Source organism: Hirundo rustica, chromosome 11 (assembly GCF_015227805.2).
Source record: "Hirundo rustica isolate bHirRus1 chromosome 11, bHirRus1.pri.v3, whole genome shotgun sequence".
Lineage (NCBI taxonomy): Eukaryota > Metazoa > Chordata > Aves > Passeriformes > Hirundinidae > Hirundo > Hirundo rustica.
In genome coordinates this window covers 8,595,259-8,613,576 of record NC_053460.1, presented here as the reverse complement: position 1 = coordinate 8,613,576, position 18,318 = coordinate 8,595,259, and the positions used below count along the sequence as shown (strand labels likewise).

General features: G+C 45.8%; 1 protein-coding gene across 4 annotated transcripts in view; it reads right to left on the bottom strand.

The window, feature by feature from the left end:
* Positions 1-18,318, bottom strand: part of HSF4 (heat shock transcription factor 4) — a 29,219-nt gene that overhangs the window by 7,815 nt on the left and 3,086 nt on the right. Inside the window, exons 2-13 of one of the 4 annotated variants that reach the window (XM_040075223.2) lie at positions 16,529-16,582; positions 15,682-15,844; positions 15,268-15,311; positions 14,783-14,932; positions 10,746-10,854; positions 9,559-9,686; positions 8,581-8,705; positions 6,289-6,364; positions 4,847-4,911; positions 3,075-3,174; positions 2,236-2,360; positions 269-493 (exon numbers count right to left, since the gene is read on the bottom strand). In XM_040075223.2, the coding sequence (XP_039931157.1) occupies positions 269-493; positions 2,236-2,360; positions 3,075-3,174; positions 4,847-4,911; positions 6,289-6,364; positions 8,581-8,705; positions 9,559-9,686; positions 10,746-10,776 (875 nt within the window). In that variant the 5' untranslated portion in view covers positions 10,777-10,854; positions 14,783-14,932; positions 15,268-15,311; positions 15,682-15,844; positions 16,529-16,582. Of the gene's footprint in view, positions 1-268; positions 494-2,235; positions 2,361-3,074; positions 3,175-4,846; positions 4,912-6,288; positions 6,365-8,580; positions 8,706-9,558; positions 9,687-10,745; positions 10,855-14,327; positions 14,451-14,782; positions 14,933-15,267; positions 15,312-15,681; positions 15,845-16,528; positions 16,583-18,318 lie in introns of those variants that run through there. The other 3 variants (XM_040075225.2, XM_040075224.2, XM_058422042.1) reach the window with 3 other exon arrangements.

Here is an 18,318-nt window from a genome sequence, read left to right as displayed (position 1 = left end):
AATCCTTCTCAATGCACAAAGCATCTTCCTGCTCCTACAGCTCTGATGCACATCCTCTGACAGCTCTTCCTCTGCTGGGTCCCTCAAGCAAGTGACCCACATGCCCCTACCTCTGTGAACTGTCCCCTGGGATTCAGGGGTCCTCTAGCAGGTGCCACGCAGGTTCAGGATGGAGCTCACCAGGCTGAACTCAGCTGCTTGAAGTCACCCTCCCTCCCCTCCGTGGGAATGAGCAGGCAGGGCCACAGCTCTCCCTGGCTGTCCTCACCTGTCCAGCAGTGCCCTCCTGCCTCTCCTCTCGGGTGCTTGGGAGGTGCCAGGTGGGGCTGCACCACAGCTGCCTTTGCCCTCCAGGACAGACTGAACCATGGCCACCGGCAGCACCGGGGGCTCGGAGCAGCCCCGGCAGCCGGGCAGGGGCACCTCGGGCTCCGCGCTGGCTTTCACTCCAGGGCTCACTGGCTCTTCCTTGATCAGCATGAGGCACTTCTCCCTGCACCAGAGACACCACTGAGCACCACACACAGCTGCTCTGCAAAGGCCTCGTGCTACCGCCAAGGGCGAGAGCACAAGGCATTGCTTCCACCTCCCATCAAACTGCCCCAGAAAGTCCTTCCATATCCTCAGATGGACAAAAGAATCCAGCAGTCTCTTCTTTTCAGCAAGCTCCAGAAACATGCTCAGCTGAAATACCTGCAGTCGCTCCATCAGTCACAGCTACAATGGATTTCTTCCATTCAATTGTTTTGTAAATACAGGAAATAAATTTCTGTGCACTGATCATTTCTTGGGTGAGTGTTAGGGACAGGTTAAAGGGACACTGAGCTAGAGAGATTCCTCTGAAACAGAAAAGTCTCCATCCTAGAGACAGGAATAGGATCAGAAAGACCATCCCATGCAGGAGTTAGCATTGGATCAGCAAGCACTTTAGAGATCCCAGAGACACAGGTCAGGATCTTGTGGCCCTGTAGGACCTGAACAGAAGCTGATGAGATCTGACAGTCACAGTCAGACATTTTACTTGGTTGGAGGCAGAGGTTTGCCTTTTCCAGTGGGAGAGGCATTCCACATTATTTCCAGATGGACAAAGGACAATGAAGTTTTGTTTAGAAGCATTTTTGTGTAAAAACCTACTCTGTGTTACTTGTAGGAGACTTTAGAGCTCCCTGTGAACCTGCACAGCTGAAGCCAAAGTGACAAAGGCATGGAGATAACAGGGGTGGTATGTGACTGGTATGTGACACTACACAGCTTTCTCAACACTCCTTTCAGATCATCTTCTCATCTCCTGGGGCCTAAATTCCCACCAGAAGCACAGCTGATTTAGGAGGTACCACACCTGAACTGACTGGGGCCATGGCTGGCTCAGATGCTAAAGTCATGCAGACACAGCACAGACCAGAAGCCACCAGATGGCACTCAGTAATTAGTAGAAATAAGCAACTTAACTTGAGGGTTATAAAGATTTTCTGCTTTAGAAATGGCTTCCAGGTTTGGTTTTTTAAAATCTGAAGCTCTTTACATGCTTCTAGTTAATTTTATGGCTATGATTTCAATTATGGAACAGATTTACAGGCAATTTCTAGAGTATAACTGCCTTGCCTCTAAGCCTGAGAAACTGTTTCCATGATTCATCTGTCTACTTACTTTCCACTGACATAGCTTTAGCTCTTCTGCTACTAGCCCTAAATACACTGCATGTCTGTGGCAGGAAGAGATAAGCATTAAAATACCTCTGCATTCAATTCTTAAGTTACTGGGGCCTTTTCACAGAAAAGTTGTCAAACATCGGAAGTTGTTGTGATGCAACCTTACAGTTCTCATTAGCTGTTAGATGTAAAATTTGATTGTTTCTTCTTTGCCAAAGCCAAAAGGAAACCCTCCTTTCTCTCTCAACAAACCAAACAACTGTTAGTATCTCATTATTTGATTAAGTCTGAGACAGCCCCTGTCTTGAGGACAAAATATAAAGAAACCTGGAATATTTCTCAAAGAGGGGAGTGGAAGTTCTCAGCATGAAACTCAGAACTTTGTTTTGAAAGTTATGCTGTTATTACCCCCTCTCTAATTCTGAAAATCTGACCCACTTTGCAAAGTATTCCATCCCATAGCTGTATAGATTCGTGAATCAGAGAGAAACTTTGGTAAAATTACAGCCACAAAAAACTCTTGAGAAGAGTTGCATAAGCATGTTTATACCCAGCTCTCCCTATTATTAATCACAAACATGTTTACCTGTCATTTTCAGGAGAGGATTGCATATTCATGATGTTGGATGGTGATGCTTCAGTAACATCAGATATGATGGGTCCTCCAGCAATTGCAGGGCTGTTTAAGCAAGAAGCAGGCTCTGTAGATGGCTAAAAGAAAAGCAAAAGTCATGTAAATTTATCCTTCTAACCCCAAAACAAGTCCAAGGCCCCATCTGAGATGCTTGGGGTTTATTCACTGTGACTTCAAGCCCCCCCTGCATGGAAACCAAGAAAGCTTTTACCTACTATGCAACATTACCATTTCCTCTCACTTTTCCTCCAACCACACAGAGGTACAGGTGTGAAACAAACCCTGTGAAATGTCAGCAACCAAGAGGTTTTACCATTGACATTTTGCCTAGACTGCTCAGCTTCCTCTGGAGGGAAAAGATCCAACACAGCCCACCAGGGCCATGTGAGCCTCTTATCCCAGCTCACATATTTTAACTGCATGACAGAAGTGTCTGGTGTCTGCTCTGATGATGGTGGGGATCCCTCAGAGGCTACAAAAATCCCATTTTTAGAACTCACTCCTTCCCCTCTTCCCTCGAGGTGAACCAGGCTGGGGTAACAACATGGAGAGTTCAGTGTGCAGGGTCTGCCTTTCCCCACCGAAGCCCATGGCCTCCCTCATGGAGGCGTCCATGAAAATGGAGAGCTGAAGGAGTTTGAAATGTCACCCAGCTTAGCAAACCTGGTTTCTTCTTCACTGCCAAACTCTTGCCAAATTACCTACTCCATAATCTCAGTTACTGCTTCAAACCCTCCCCCCCGTCCCGGGCAAGGCCATGCCACAGAGCTGAGGGGCTGGGCTGCACCCACCGACTGGATGAAATAGGGGTCCTGGAGGGGCTCTGCAGACAAATGCCGGCTGAACTTGGACACTGGTGGAGCCGAGATCCCGTTGTCAAGCATCAGAGGTCTGTGAAGAGAAACAGCTTTGTCTTCCAGCATGTACTGACTGGCTCCTGGCTGCTCATACACAAAACATCCCTCAGCCAAGAGCTCTTCTCCCCTGGTTTTACTCAGCTGTAAGAGTCTTTCTTGCCCAGTGTTATAGGCAAGGAAGACCAAAAACAGTTTTGGAGGAGGCCACCATTAAAAAAGAGCATTAACCAAACAGAGAAGGGAAGGATGCAGAGCTGCCCACCCTGCCCAAAGCTACCCAGAGCCCCCAGGCAGCACTCTGCTCTGCACCAAGCAGCTCCAGGCTGCACACCATCCTTTCCTGCTTCCACTTAGAAGAGAGGTGTGAAAGCACAACCGTGAAAGATAGAACACTAAGGATGCAGATACACACACAAGAGCTGAGGTTTTTGGAAGACAGGCCTTTATGTTTCCAAGGAAGCAGAAACTCAGATTACCTTGCACAACACTGTTCAAATTGTAGCTGGATTTATAAAGTGTGATTATTCCTCTTCATAAGGGAATCAATACAGTTGCTGTGCAGTTGCTGTGCAGAGCTGTGCTCTGCTTTTCAGCACAGTTTCTCACTAATTATTTGCCTTTTTACAAAAAAACAAGTGGTCTAAGGCATTTCTTGAGCTGCAAAGCTTTTACAGGGAGGACATAGCCCTGACCATGAAAGTTAGAGGTCAGATCTGGCATCTCATTTCTCTGCTTGCCCACTCTACTGGAGGAAAACTTCCCCAGTCATGAACCTCAGCAACTCAGCAGCTGCTATTCTCCCCATGAGCCCTTTTCTTTGCTATCTGCAGTGTTTAGCTCTTCCAAGAGGCTCAGCAGAGGGGGTAGGCAGAGATGCACATACCCTGCTGGCTTGTACAGATTATGGGCTCCTTCATTCAATCCTGTGTTGCCTTTAGAATCCTCACGAGATGAGTCAGTCAATAACAAGGACACTGACTTCATTAAAACTGACTCCTTTGAGCCACTGGTGGGAGGTCTGGCTCCTTTCTCTGCAGCATTTGGTCAAAGGCCACAAGGTAATAAAGGTGGGAACTGGAGGCAGGTCCCCGTCCTCAGCAAATTCCACTCAATAGTCTCTTCCCCTTCTTTAAATCACAAGCACCACAGGGCAAGAAAGGCATAGCTATTCTCCCGAAAGGCACTAAGCTTCCTAATTCAAGTCACTCTATTCACTTGCCTTGAAGAGCCTATCTAAAGATACCCCTCAACTAAAACTTTTCCCCACCTTCCTCTTTGTAAGGCCTGCAGGTAAACACCACCAAGCCAGTGTTGGATACACACCACATTCAGTGACTGTGGGTCAAACTGAAGGTGTCTGTGGGTTGTTCGGACCCAGCCTTGCTCCTGCTGATGACAAGTGGCAAAACTGGAAGCTGTAGGACCAGCAGTGGGGTCCTGCCCTCTGGCTCCCCGTAGTTAACACTCCCATGTGCCACTGCGCGCTGTGTTCCCCAGATAAAGGTCCCGAGCTGACACGGTGCTTCTCTAAAGAGCAGTGAATGGGGCCTGTCAGCAGGTCTGACTCTGCACTTCAGCCCATTCATTGCCCATCACCATGGAGCCCTGGTCCGGTGACCGCCTGCCTGGGCGAGCTGAGCTTGTGCTTTTAGTGAGGGGGCAGCATTATGCACCCGTGAGCGTGTGCACCACACACGGGTACTTACAGCTTCCTCTTTATCCCAGCGCTGCTGGGGCTTGATTGGAGCTGGCCAAACAGAAACTGAATCAGCTGTCAGGAGAGATCAAAATCCGGTGTTAATCAGCAGAGTGATTCAGCACTCCCTGCTCTCGCAGCCGTTCTTAGCTCACACATTCCTCCCTCCCAACAGCACCCCAAAGCTGGGAGCAGCCATGGAATACCAAATTGTCCAATGAGACATTGGAGCCTGAAACAGAAATGAGCTGTCCAAGAACTCAAACAGCCTGCCTGGCTTTCAAGGGACACAGCCAGGTGCCTGCTTTGTGCAAAGGTTCCTGGATGCATGTGCTCAGCACTTTCTCTCTCCACTTTGTGCATGAAGAACTTCAGCTGGTCCTAACAGACCTGTGAAGTGCACATGCAAACATTCCTAGGCCTGGAGTTAGACCTGGGTCCATTAAAATTTTCAGAGACATTTAGAAGAGGTGCTGTAGAGTCTGACAAAGACTTGGAAAGTGAAAGAGGCAACTCCCTACAGAGAGCCTGGATGGAGGTCTGAACTCTTTCAGTTGAGTTTTCAGCTCTGTGAATGTCAGTGTTGATGTAACAGGACACTAAAAAAGAAGCAGAGTAGCTTTGGAGAGGAATCACTTAGCAACAGATGCCCAGGTCAGCTTGAACTTAATGCTCTGCTTTGACCTCCAAACAAAGAGAGCATTATTATTATATATCACAGCTGGCTCTTGCTCATTGCTCAATATAACAAAATAGAGTTGCATAAAAGCCTCTACAATGAAGCATGTGGCTGGTCCAGCCTCAGAGCTGGAAGAAGGCTTGATAGCCTCGTGCATTTCTGTCCAGTCCTATGACTCCGGGATGCCACGTGAGGGTCAGAACATGGGGACTGGGATGTGTGACGTGCTCAGTCATGTCAGCACCATCCAGGAATCACTGGAGAGGCCTTTTCTATACTGACATGCTATATTTTAAGGGAGATGGTTCTGCAGCCTAAAAGGTTCTACAGTAATTCCTCAACTATACCAATAAAACCAGGAAATGTAATAGCTGCTGTTACATTCCCCCCGTGGGACAGTGGGTGGCCAGTTCTGCTACCTGCAACTTCCCACTGGTGCTGGCAGGAGTGGGGCTCCTCCCATGAACAAATGGAAGAGGAAGATTTGGAAGCCCAAACGCATTGGCACAACCAGAACACAGCCAACACAGGGCAGTTAGTGAGAGTTGTGCTCTCTTGCTCAGGATTTCAACAGAAAAGTGGTTTCTAACATCACACAAAGGACAGGGAAATTAAAATCTTTTGCTTAAGGGCACATAAAAGCATCACACAACTTAAAAGAAAGGGAAAATAATTACACTGCGATATTACAGACTATGGAACAAGGGGAAAAAAATCAGAGGAGGACATAAACCAGGCAGCACAAGGGAGTTTGGGGTTTATATGACTACTACCTTGTTGATGACCTTCTGTTGCTGTGAGTGGTTCTGCCGGAGAGAAACAACTTCCCGCCAAAGAACTTCATTTTGCCTGAAAGTGAAACAGAAATTTTCCATGAGAACAGAAACATCAACCACCCATGGTGCTGCCATGATGCACAGTACATTCAACTGTGCAAAGTCTGTCTCACTTCCGGGCTCTTGCAGTGTTTTTCTCTTTTCAGGTGTCCCAAACAAGGTCACACAATTGCTTCCTTTTTCTTCCTTGACCTCAAAAGAACTATAGACCAAAGCACGCAGGAAAAACAAATAAAGAGAAGCCAGTATTTATAGGGGAAGGTAACAAGAGGACACGGGTTTTTGTGGAACATTTGGGCCAAACTCGGAATTTCAGCAAGGCCTGATTTGTGACTGAGGGTTATTTGGATCACCCAGACTGTCCTTCCACAGGAGTCAAGAAAGCCCAACCTCTCCACAGCTGCACCAGTGCTCCCAAAGACAAGATCCTGTGAACAGAGACCCTGTGTATTCCACCTGCTTAAAACTCATACAACTGGTGGTTCAAATGCATGTTTGGTAGTGACTGGAGCAGATAAAAAGATGCTCCTGCATCTCTTGAACTAGGAGGACTGTGATGATTTTATTAGCAAGAGACACTGATTTAACCCAGCACCTGTGGTTACACAGCTTGCATAAAGAAAATCTATTTTGTCTGTAAATGAAGCAGCACAGAGGGGAGATTACAGGCTTCCTGTAACAGTCAGCCCCACTAGGTGGGATGGAGAGATGCAGAGTTTATTTACTGTGCTGCCTTCAAATCTTCAAGGCAGCCAAGTCCATGCTGCAAAAGGTTTTGCCAGCCAATTTCTCTCTAGAGTATATGGATGTACCTAAACTGTCAGGCCAGCAAAACCTATCATACAGGTGAAACTGATAAACCTTTTTACTTTTTAGTCTTTCTAGTGTGGATGGATGCTAGAACTGGGAAGGTGAAGTCCAGAGATCTGAAGAGCACAGTAGAACAGCGTGTACAGCAAGAATCTCTGCAGTGACCTTTCTGTACTGGTACTGACAGGATTTTCAGCAAAGCAACATTCCTTAGTCTGACAGCTTGTACTGGAGTTATGTCCTTATTGTTCTTCACCAGTGTAAATTTCTTAACATGGATTCAGCTTGGGATTTCTCCTCTGTCTTAGTTTATAAAAATCAGATTCTTTACATCAGCTGAATACAATTTTGCCAGATGGAGGAAGGAGCAAGCAAATCAAAAAGGAGAATAAATTAGAATCAAGGCCAAATCATTAATAGTGGAACTCCTTAAAAATTAAATCAAATGCAATCCCAGAAACTCATTGGATTTCACAGTGCAAACTCATGCATGTGCTAAGTGTGGGAGTCACTAAAAATCGATGTAGGATAAAAATATGTATCCATTGCACGTAAGGCACTGGGCTGGAAGGAAGTTTCCCAGTATGCAGCATTCTCTCAAGGCCCAGAATGACAGAGTCATCTGGTGGTGTATGAATATCAGCTCTCATTATAAAAGAAGGTCTATTTGATTATTCAAATGCTTTTTAAACAAAGCTCTCTGTAAAGATTAAAAGTCTGGAGGCAAATAAAAACCTCTCCAAGTACATGATTTATAAAATCATATCCACTTCCTAATGTTCTAGTGACCATGTCTGAGTCAGAAAATCCCAGAGTCTCAGACAGCTGGAGGTCAGGCAGCCACATGCAGGAAGCATTGCATCAGCTTGGTTTGCTCTTACCCAACAATTCTGGCCATGTCAGATGACACAGTCTCAGGGAGTCCATGGACTAAATGACACAGAAGTTCTTATGTTATTTATCATAACATAGTGTATTTTTTAGGCTAGTCATAAATTTTGGAGGTGATGGATGGTAGAAAGATAATTTCTTAATAGCTGGAGTGGACTTCATATTTCTGCCAAGAACTCTTGCATGTTGAGAGAGTTACATCTTTACCACCATTTCCATCTGGAGGAAATAGTTATCTAAGTCCCCAGCTTATGCACATATCTCCTGTCTGACCTTCTCTGTGCTTTCCTCATCTGTGAAGGGAAAACAAACAATACAGAGACACTGAGCATTAATTCATATTTGGTAGATCAGGTGTGCATAGAAATCCTACATGTTGTTGTCTCAACAGATCTCTGGTCAGCCCCTGGCTGCACGTGCTCCCTGTGGAGGGAAGTGTACAAGGTTCCTCCTTTCAACCATTCCCCACAATCCACCACTCAAGAGAAGCAAATGCCCGTAAGAAGCAGCCTGAGTAGATCAACTCACTGCTTCATGTCCTGCACTTGACACTCCATGTTCTCCTGCTGACTTCTCAGTATCTGTACCTCGTATAGCAACCTGCTGAGGTCCTCCTGGCGCATCTTGGTCTCCTCACTTTTCACTACTGACACCTGAGGAGGAAAAAAATCAAAGGGAGATTTTACCTGTGCAAGAAGGGCCATAGACAGAGAGAGTCGTGGTGGCTCAGGTGCAGGACTGTCACCAGCTGAAATACCAGCACAGGCCACGTGCCAAAGAGTCTGAACTATCCTAGGGGTACTATTGCTAGAGCCAAACAGAGCAAAGTGCAGGACAAATCTATCCATACAGAGGGTCTGCTGGGAGAATTACATTCCCTGTTAGAGTGGGGACCTATTTCAAATAAGCCTGGGGGGAAAACAGAAATATTTTGAGTATCAGGGAGGAATTTATCTAGATGAACTTAATTTTTCTACTTTAACTACACAGACACCCAATCAAACCTCATGTTTTACAGGTATGAGTCTGACATAATGCTTCAGATTGATATAGTACATTTGGACTTCCAAAATGCTTTTGCTCAAGTCCTTTTTCAGAAGTTGCTATGCTAATTCAGTAAGAGAACAACACTTTGGAGGATTAATAACAGGTTAAAAGACAGAAAACAGAGGGCAGGAGTAGGTTGTCTCTTGTGTAAGACATGGCTGTTGACACCCAGCAGGACTTACGCCGTATTTCTCTGGGAAAGCAGTAACCATTCAAAGGCAGAAGGGTGGGAAGCAAGCTTGGCCCTGCTGCACTATACAAACGTCTTGCGATACAAAGCAACAGAGCAGAAAAACACAGACAAAACTCTGATGCAAGCCAAGCCCTGCAAACCAAGAACCCCAAGCCCAGGTGCACATGTGTGTGGGGAGGACAGGAACAAGACAGGAGTGATGCTGGAGTTATGCTGAGCAGGATCTGGCAGGCGCCTGTTCCCCCCTCCCACACAGTGCCCCTCACCTTCCTCTTGATGTGCTCCAGGAGGTGCTCGTGGCCCTGCAGGAAGCAGAGGTGCTGGAACTCAGTGTCGTCCCGCTCAGGCTTGACAAGCCCCCCCTGCTCGATGTTCACCACCTTCCTGAAGCCGTCTGCACAGAGAGGACACGGCTGATGGGCCGACAGGACCCGGCACTCCCTCCACCTCCCACCCTCATCACTCTTGAGGACATTTCTGACCACCCTCCACACTTTTTGAGCTGCCAGTGCTCACACCTGGACATGCTTTTGGGCCATATCCACCAGAAACCCAGGGCAAGGGAGAGCCCTGTGCATCCCACTGGCCATCCCTGCTGCAGCCTGTGCAATGAAAGCCTTTCCACCATGGGCAAGTTGGTCTGCCAGGAGCTGAAATGCCACCTCTTAGGCAATTCCTGTCACGATTTGCAAGCCAAGGGATTCAGGGGAAGGTTTTGCAAAGGCACAGACCATCAACAGGTGCCACTTTTGGAAAAAAGTTCCCGTGCACATTTGGAAATCTGCTTTGAGTACTCCTCTGAAGTCCTCAAAAGGTTCCTATGCTGTATTTAAAGACTAGCCTAAAATTTACAAAAATGCTACTATAGAGTGAAATAGCGAAGTTAAAACTTGACTAAGAAACTTAATTATTCATTCAAAAAATTCCAAAAACTATCAGAACAGTCATGTTGAAGTGGCTGAAAATTACACCTTAACCTCCTTTAAGGGGTAAAAATGTCTGATCAGCATGACAAGGCTTGCAGGGAGAACTGTCTGTTACTAGTTCAGTGATACGGCTGGTGAAAGGGATAAGCTCAGGGCACACGACCCACAAGAGCAGCATGTTCTGGGGGAGGGGTCACAGTTGGCGGCTGGATAAAGCTCCATACAAAATAAAATGAAAAATGAATAATAATAGGTCATCAAATCAATGCAAGAGAAGCAGAACACCTGGTAAGTGAAAGTTCTTAGCTCACACCCTGGAATATCTTCTAAAAGAAATTCCATGCTGGAATTTAGGGTAAATACAAGGAGATCGCTACTCTGGGATCTGAGAGGCAGAGTCAATAATACCACAACAAGCCATATACATGAGAGCCCAAACTTTTCTCTGCACGATTCTCTCCCGTGCCTCCTGTCAGCCCCCATATCTGTGGGGCCCTCGTGTCCTGGGCCCTGGGAGCTGCACTTACACATGTTCAGCTGCCGGACGAAGCTGGCCATGTTGTTGTGCTTGAAATACTTGGGCAGCACCTCTTTGGCAAAGCGGCCTTGGTCGAACACATGGAAGCTGGTGCCATTCTGCAAAGGAGATAATGACAAAGGCAAAGTCAGGGGAGCGTCCCTGACCACGGGAGGGGCCCAGGAGAAGCCTTACAGCAGGGGAAGTCTTGTTCTCTGCATTGTCACCTTGAAGCTAAGAAGAGTGACAACAGCCCTTAATGACAGATGTACTCCTTTCAGTTTGGTACAGTCAGGCCTCTGTGGCTGCAGGTTTGATCCTTTTCTACTTTTTGTCACTGCTTAGTTGAGAGTCTTGGACATGGGAAAGAAACCACTGACTTTTGTGCCCAAATAGCTGGTAGGTAGTCTGTGATCATCCCCTCTTGCATGGAATTCACAGAACTCGAGTGTTAAGAAGGCCCCGAAAGTGGGAATTGCCATTTTAACCCCTGCCATTATAACCTACTTCAGATCTAATCCAAATCCATCTGCTCCAGAGCACAGCAGTCCTGGAGGAGCACTGCCTGGAGACATGGCACAAGAAACACAGCAAGGCAAGAAGCAAATCATCCCTGGAGACACCACACTTGCCCAGAAGCTCCACACACCTTTTATTGATTTTTTTTAATAGTAAACAGCCACAAGGGCAACCCACAAAATGTTGACAGTCACGCTTTGCAGTCCAAGCTAGCAACACACATGTTAATCAGATAAATCTTTCATTTCTGGGGTTGCATTGCAAAGATCTGTGACTGCCAAACAAGGCAAACTGCCTGGGATTGCTGGCAGAGAAGATGCACTGCAGGCCATGTGCTTTCCCAGCCTGGCCTTTTACCTGCTGACAGCTACATCAGTGCAATGACATCAGCAGATATTAGGGACTTGCCTCGGCTGCAGCTGAGTTTCAAGGGACAAGAGCTAAAGATACCCGAGCCTGCGCCACGTTGGCAAGGAAGGGTCTGACACCAGCACACCACAATCATCCTCCTGCCATGTTCAGTGCTATCACCAGCAGTCAGAGGTGTCCGCTTGGCTGGGTATTCCACAGGGGCTGGTTTGTAAGATCCCTCAGGCTCTGTGTGCAGTAGGAGGTGTGAGTGCAATGGTGTGAGTCCCACCTCGCACCCATCACAGGGTCTGCAGCTGCAAGGGTGCACTTGGGGAAGTCTGGCAGTCTCTGAAACAGGGAGTGCAATCAGGGCCATGAGAAGCTCAGTGACTAAAGAGGGGATGGTGTGTGCCTGCAGCCTGCCCATGGCCACCAGAAAGCAGCCAGCTGGCAAACCCTGCTGCCCTACACTACATTTCCATCACCAAATGGTGCCAGCTGCCTCTGTGCTCAGGCTCATTTGGCAGCTCTAACAATTAACACCCAAAACACAAGACTTTGGGTCAGCTGCACTTCTTGCTCCTTGTTTACGACTGCAAACACTGAACATGACTGTGCCTCAACAATGCTCTTTAACCATTTTGGGGTCTTTCCTATCATTCCTTACCCCATGCAGCAGAAGCAAAGGCTGATCAAGCACTGAAAATATTCACTAACAACCTGCATGCTGGAATTTTCCTCACAGACAGAGTCTGCAGACAGGACATCAAGGACCAGGGTTTCCCAACACTGCAGACACTGTCCTGGGGACAAAGCTGGTTTATTCTGCTTCCCTTGTGCTTCTGCCCCCTTACTCTGGGATACAGTTGTGTGTCCCAGGCTGGACCCAATGATGGAAAACGAGAAGCATGAGAGTTTTGTATACCTCAACAACTCCTTATGTTCTCAGAAGCTGGCACACTCAGAAAGGTCCCTACAGACACAAGAGACTTTGAGGCTACTGTGTGTTCACTGATGAACTGTGCATGTGCCAGTTTGCTCCCACTCTGCAGCTGTGCCTTGGCTGTTTCACACCACAGGAGCATAAGCTCAGAGAACCTCTGGAAGTCTTTTCTGCCTGAAGCAAAACTAACTTTGCAGCACGACAGTCATGGCAGATGCTTATCTTAACTGCTTTTGACAGAACCACCAGGACAGACATGTTGTGCTCTGACAAGACAAGTTCTAGTCCAAGAATTTTACAGTTCTCCCTTACTGCATCTTCCATTTAAAAAATTAACTGAATTACTTCTTGCCCAATCTACCACGGACACAGAGAGCAGACTTTAGTGTATATATAAACCATTCCTGCATTTCCTCTCCATCTCTTCTTCATGCTATGAAACAGTTCACAGGTCCTTATGGGTCCTATTTTCTAGAAGTACTGATTATACCCAGAAATCTCATGTATGCACACAATCTCAGCTCCAACATCACCAATGTATAGAGGCTGAAGAATATGAGAAACATGGATACCTGCAACAATGGGAAAATTAGATACCTAAAAGCTTTACCAAAACCTCCAAGGATTTAGTTGCAGCCTATGTTAGTTTGCAGGAAAGCAGAGCATGGTGGTGGTCAGTCAAAAATAACAGTGTTCTAAATGTAACAGAGAGGAGACTACTTACACAGGTTAGAAAATCATTTCTAGCTTTAAAATCCTTATTTAAAACACACAATACCAAAACTTGGTGGTTCTCAGAGGTATGGCCAGCATCAAACAACCATGGTCACAGATATGCAGCTCAAATCCTGTCTCAGGTTTTGAATGAAAACTCTACAGGACACAAAATATATATAAGAAAGGCTGCTTTAGACTTCTTTTACCACCCCTCTTTAAATTTGCTTGTGTTACAGATTCTTGATTTTGGAGAACAAGTTTATGCACACAGCTTATCTAATAACTCCCTGCTGAAAACAAATCGTTATTTGCAGCAAGTCTTAGGTCAAAAGCACAACGTGCTATCAAAGTGTTGTATAAAGGGGACAAATAATTTTACTTCTGTGGTTGCACTTCGTCTATTAATGCCTCTGTGACAAATAAGAAGCCAAAGCAAAGCAATCTATCCCTGTGAAGCTGTACAGACAATATATACCCAGATCACCATGATCATCACACAGACTCGTTGAAAAATCAAGTAAAACTCTTCTAAAACAATTTAGGGTGCCAGTCTGAGACCTGTTTAAATTATAGGTTTGAGTCTGAGTTCTGAGTGCTGTTTATCTGCTGCCATCTACCTAGACAGTTGTGATAGGCTGCTAAGAAACACATGTGAGATAATAATACCAAACAGCAGTGAAACTTTTTAATGGCTCTGCACATTTCCCAGAAAACGTTAGGGAGCTGCAGATTCAAGCAAGGTGAAAAACATTTCTCTCAAAGCACGTGGAATTCTTAGAACCAATACATTAGATACTTTTTAGAATGTTTCAAGTGAAATGTGTAAATATTATAATTAAAACACCCACAAAACAGTTGCCCCTCTGAAACAGAAAAGCTACAACATTTCAGATAAATAATACAAGTATATCCAAAAGTGCCTGTACTTGAATCCTTGCAATCTGCCAGTAACTGGGCAGCACCTGCCAAGCAAAGGGCAGCTCCTGTGCCATGCAGTTCTCAGGCCTCACACCTGAGTTTTCCCTGTTGTTGCAGGCATTAGCGACACTCTGTTGTACTCACAGAACTCCAGCAGATGAGATGGTTCGTTTCAGGGTCTTCCACCAGCGTCCAGAGTTTTGTTAGGAAGGCTGGGACATTGCTGGAGTATCCATCCATCACCAGAGAGCTGGGTGAATCCTGCATAGCTTTGCAGTGTCCCAGCTAAACTGACCCCATTGCCCTGGGCGCGCCTGCTTCCCTGCACGCGCCTGCGTCCCACAGAGAATGAACCACCCAATTTTATCCCAGGCCAGTGGAAAGTAGGCGTCCAGGGAGTCACATCAGCAGTGCTGCTCGCACTCTTAAAAACTCAGCACAATGGGATGGCATCACCAGCCCCAGAGAACAATACACAGAATGAAAATGCACTGCAGCCGATCTCGCAGCGCTGTGAATAAATACGCAGCGTCATGCAAAGGGAACACGTGCTGCCCACCTTATGCCGGGAGGTGAGCAAGTCACCAGAGCAAACCCACCTGCCCAGAGTCTGTGGGACACTCAGGCACACAAATCCCAGGTTTGTGAAGGCAGCCGAGTTGTTATTTTGGAATTTTCTTGCCCTAAGCTTTGGCTGGCACAGACGAACGAGAGCTGGCCAGACTCAGGGCTGTACATCTTCAGCAAGACTTTGAAAAGTCAAAATTGTAAGCAGGTTTAGCTACTGTTATTTGTCAGCAGAAATTATTTAACTCTTGCATGAGAAAAGAGGATGCTAAAAAACAGCTACACATAGAATCTATTAGACAATATGGTTTTATCATTAATATAAAAGCTTTAGATAGCTCTAAATACATGTGTGGCTTAATGCCAGGGTAATTTCAACTCAGAAACTGCTCTTTAAATAACACAACATATAATAAAATAACATAAAATGTAAAATCAACATTAAATTTTCCTGAGGTCCTTAGCAAAAACTTGCAAAGCTCAACATTCCTGCTAAAAAATGAAACAGGGTTCTCACCTGATGCCTACGGAGTCCTGTAAGGCCAAACACTGAAAAGAGTCCTAAGGTGAGAGGAGACAAGATAAATAAGTGTCACGATAAGGATAACAATGCATTAATTTTTTTCTTGCCCTTTTCAAAGGGCAACTTAGAAGAGTGTATGTAGGAATGTGGTATTTCCCCTAAAACCCAAATCACCATTAGTGACTGACAAAACCCAGCAAGCAACACAAATTTTATATAAGCAGAAAACATCATCACACACAGAAGTCACAAGGTCAATAGTGCCATAGCAGAGTGGAGCAGATGTTTGACATGCACTGGAAACAGCAGTCAGGTTATTCCTGCTTGGACAGAGGATCCCATTCCTCTTATCTGACTCTGTGAAGTGCCAAACAGAGCTGGAACAGCTGCAGGCCCTTGTCTGAGTACCTGAAAGACTCTGTGTCCATCCAGAGAGATAATACAATATTCAGACAGGGATTTCTTCTGGGATGTAATGCCATAACTCTGGCACTGGAGCAGACATTTTGCTAATTCAGGCAGGTTTAAACATGGGAAAACTTCCAAAACTGCAATCAATTCTCAAGAGTCCCTGTCGAGAAAAATAAAACAACAGCAACAAAAAAGGGACAGAGACACACATCAGGATTTAACTAACAAATCATAACTGGACTATAGAGGAGGTTAAAAAAAAATCAAACTTGAAATTTTGCCATATTTTGAATTTGAACTTAAAAAATTATGAAAATCTCTTGGTCAGTTGCTTCACAGTTTTTCAATCAATCCTAAGAAGTTGAGTGATATTTTTCAAGAGTTAAAAATGTCAGATCAAAGCTTTTCTGGGAAAAAAAAAAAAGGTCTTTTTTTCCTACAGTGAGGTTTTGCTACTCTGAGTAATAAAAATGCAAGGGAATTTTCTGGTACTGCTGCACTGGTATTCAAAAAGCTGAGACAGATTTCTCAAACTGTGGGGGAAAAACCTCTTTGCAAGCAGAAGCTCTGCACAGAAAACAGCCTCACATATCCATTTTTACTGATTGTGCAACAGAAGGCCTAGAGTAGAAACCAGCAGCTTAATGACAGTGGTCCTTGCCTGTGAGGAGATGTTGCAGCTTGGAAAAAAACCCCTTTTTTGACTTTGACTCCAATTTGCAGGAACTGGACTTACAAAGCCTGACATAGTAAGGGAAAAGTGTATTTTAATCAAACTTTCCTGTGTTCTATAATGCAGAAGAATAAGTGCCTGGGAAGAAAGTTTAGAGCATCAGATCATTACCTAATTTTTCCATTTGCCTTCTTCCAAAACGTGTTGCACCTCTGTTCTGGATTTCTGCACAAACAAAATTACCTCCATGATGTGTTTTTTCAGCCCTCTCATAACCAAGCAAGAGATTTTCAAAAGCAAACATTCCCCTTCCCAGGCCAGCACTGGAGTGTGGGCCAAGTCTCACAATCTCACTCTGAATTTCATGGTGTGCCCTCTCTCTGTGGAAGCCCCAGGTCCCAGAGTCACAGCATTACCTCAGCAACACAGGTTTCATTTAAAGGAAAACGTGTGCACCAAGAGAGCCTCAAAGCAGGGTCAGAGGTGAAACCCATGAAGCAAGCACGGAGCAGCAACGCAAAAAGCGTAATGCAGAGGGGAACACAACTGCACATTTTTCTAGAATTTGACGCGTGACTCCCGATTTTGAGTGTGAGGTGGCAGCAGCACAGCAGCAGTGCTATCTTATCTACCATCATATCAGCAACAACCCCCTTCCCACCCAGCCCTGCTACAGCAGCCAAGTGACAAGGTCCTGCTTCCTTCCTGGGACCTCAGCATCTTCTGCCATTTTCTCTGACAATGACCTTGACAGCTTGGACATTGCTTTTCTACTTTTAGCTGCTTTTAACACTGTCTCTAGCACATATCTGCCAAAGTGTTACGGCAAAATGAGATCTCATGTGTTCAGCTCCTTTCATTTTATGATTTCCTTAAAGCCTTTGGAGCCATTAAGAAGGATCATGAGTCTCATAGACAGTAAGAGTGTGCTTTTAGCCTTATGATTGCTGCCAGCTCAGGACAGCCTATCCCATCCCAGCCCCAGTCCCCCAGGCAGACTTGCCACTGAATCCTGACACCCCAATTTTGTGCCAGCTGAGCCCCACTGAGCCACAGCCTCTCCCCTCACTGCCATCTTTACTTCCCAAGTGGGAAACAACAAGATGAAATTCCAAGTGCTCATCAAGCACTTTGATTTTGCCCCATGGGATGCTCCCAGAAGGAGCACACTCAGCAAGAGTCAGCAGAGGAGAAACTTGGGGCTCAGCTGCCCATTATTTTTTTTTACCCCCACAATATACAGCAGGCAGATTGGCTTAAAGGAAAAAAACATTTCCAGGACATGGGTGGGTGATGCTCCCCATAGTAATCACACTGTGGTTCCCACCTGGTTCTGAGAGCCAGCACTGCTTCAGGTTTGGCTTTTGTAGTGAAATGTTGGGACATCCAGGTTCATTTAGCCCCATCAGACCTTAAATGTATGAACTCACTTGCTTAAACTGTTAGCAAGTAAATGCTTTGTTTCCAGAAGCATTGGCACAATCAGGCCTGCTGACCCTGAAGGGGTCTGTGGGCACTGCCTGCCCCCCCTAAATCTGACCCTGTGAACCAGAGCACCCGGGAGATCCAGCTCAGATAAACCCCTTTACGGATCTACTTGAATCACGTCTTCTCTTTAGCAAACAAATTAAGTTCATACTGTTAAAATACTGTTGTTGTAAAATAGCATCAGATATACAGGCATTTTCAGTGTTTGAAAATGCTTCCTGCTTTTTTTTTTTGTTTTTTTTTGCAGTTCAGTCGCCCAGTTTGCACAAACCACTGCCAAGCCAGAGTGACTGCAGCTCGCACATGAGCCCAAAACCTGGCCCCAGGCCCATGCCAGCTTTTCACCAGCTGGACACAAACAGGGGAGCTGCTGTTGTCCTTCAGCTCACAGGGCACCTATGCAAGGCAGATGCAGCCTAGGCAGGAGGCTGCTGCCTGAGGTTTAGCAATGGAGACCCAAATCATGCTTTGAC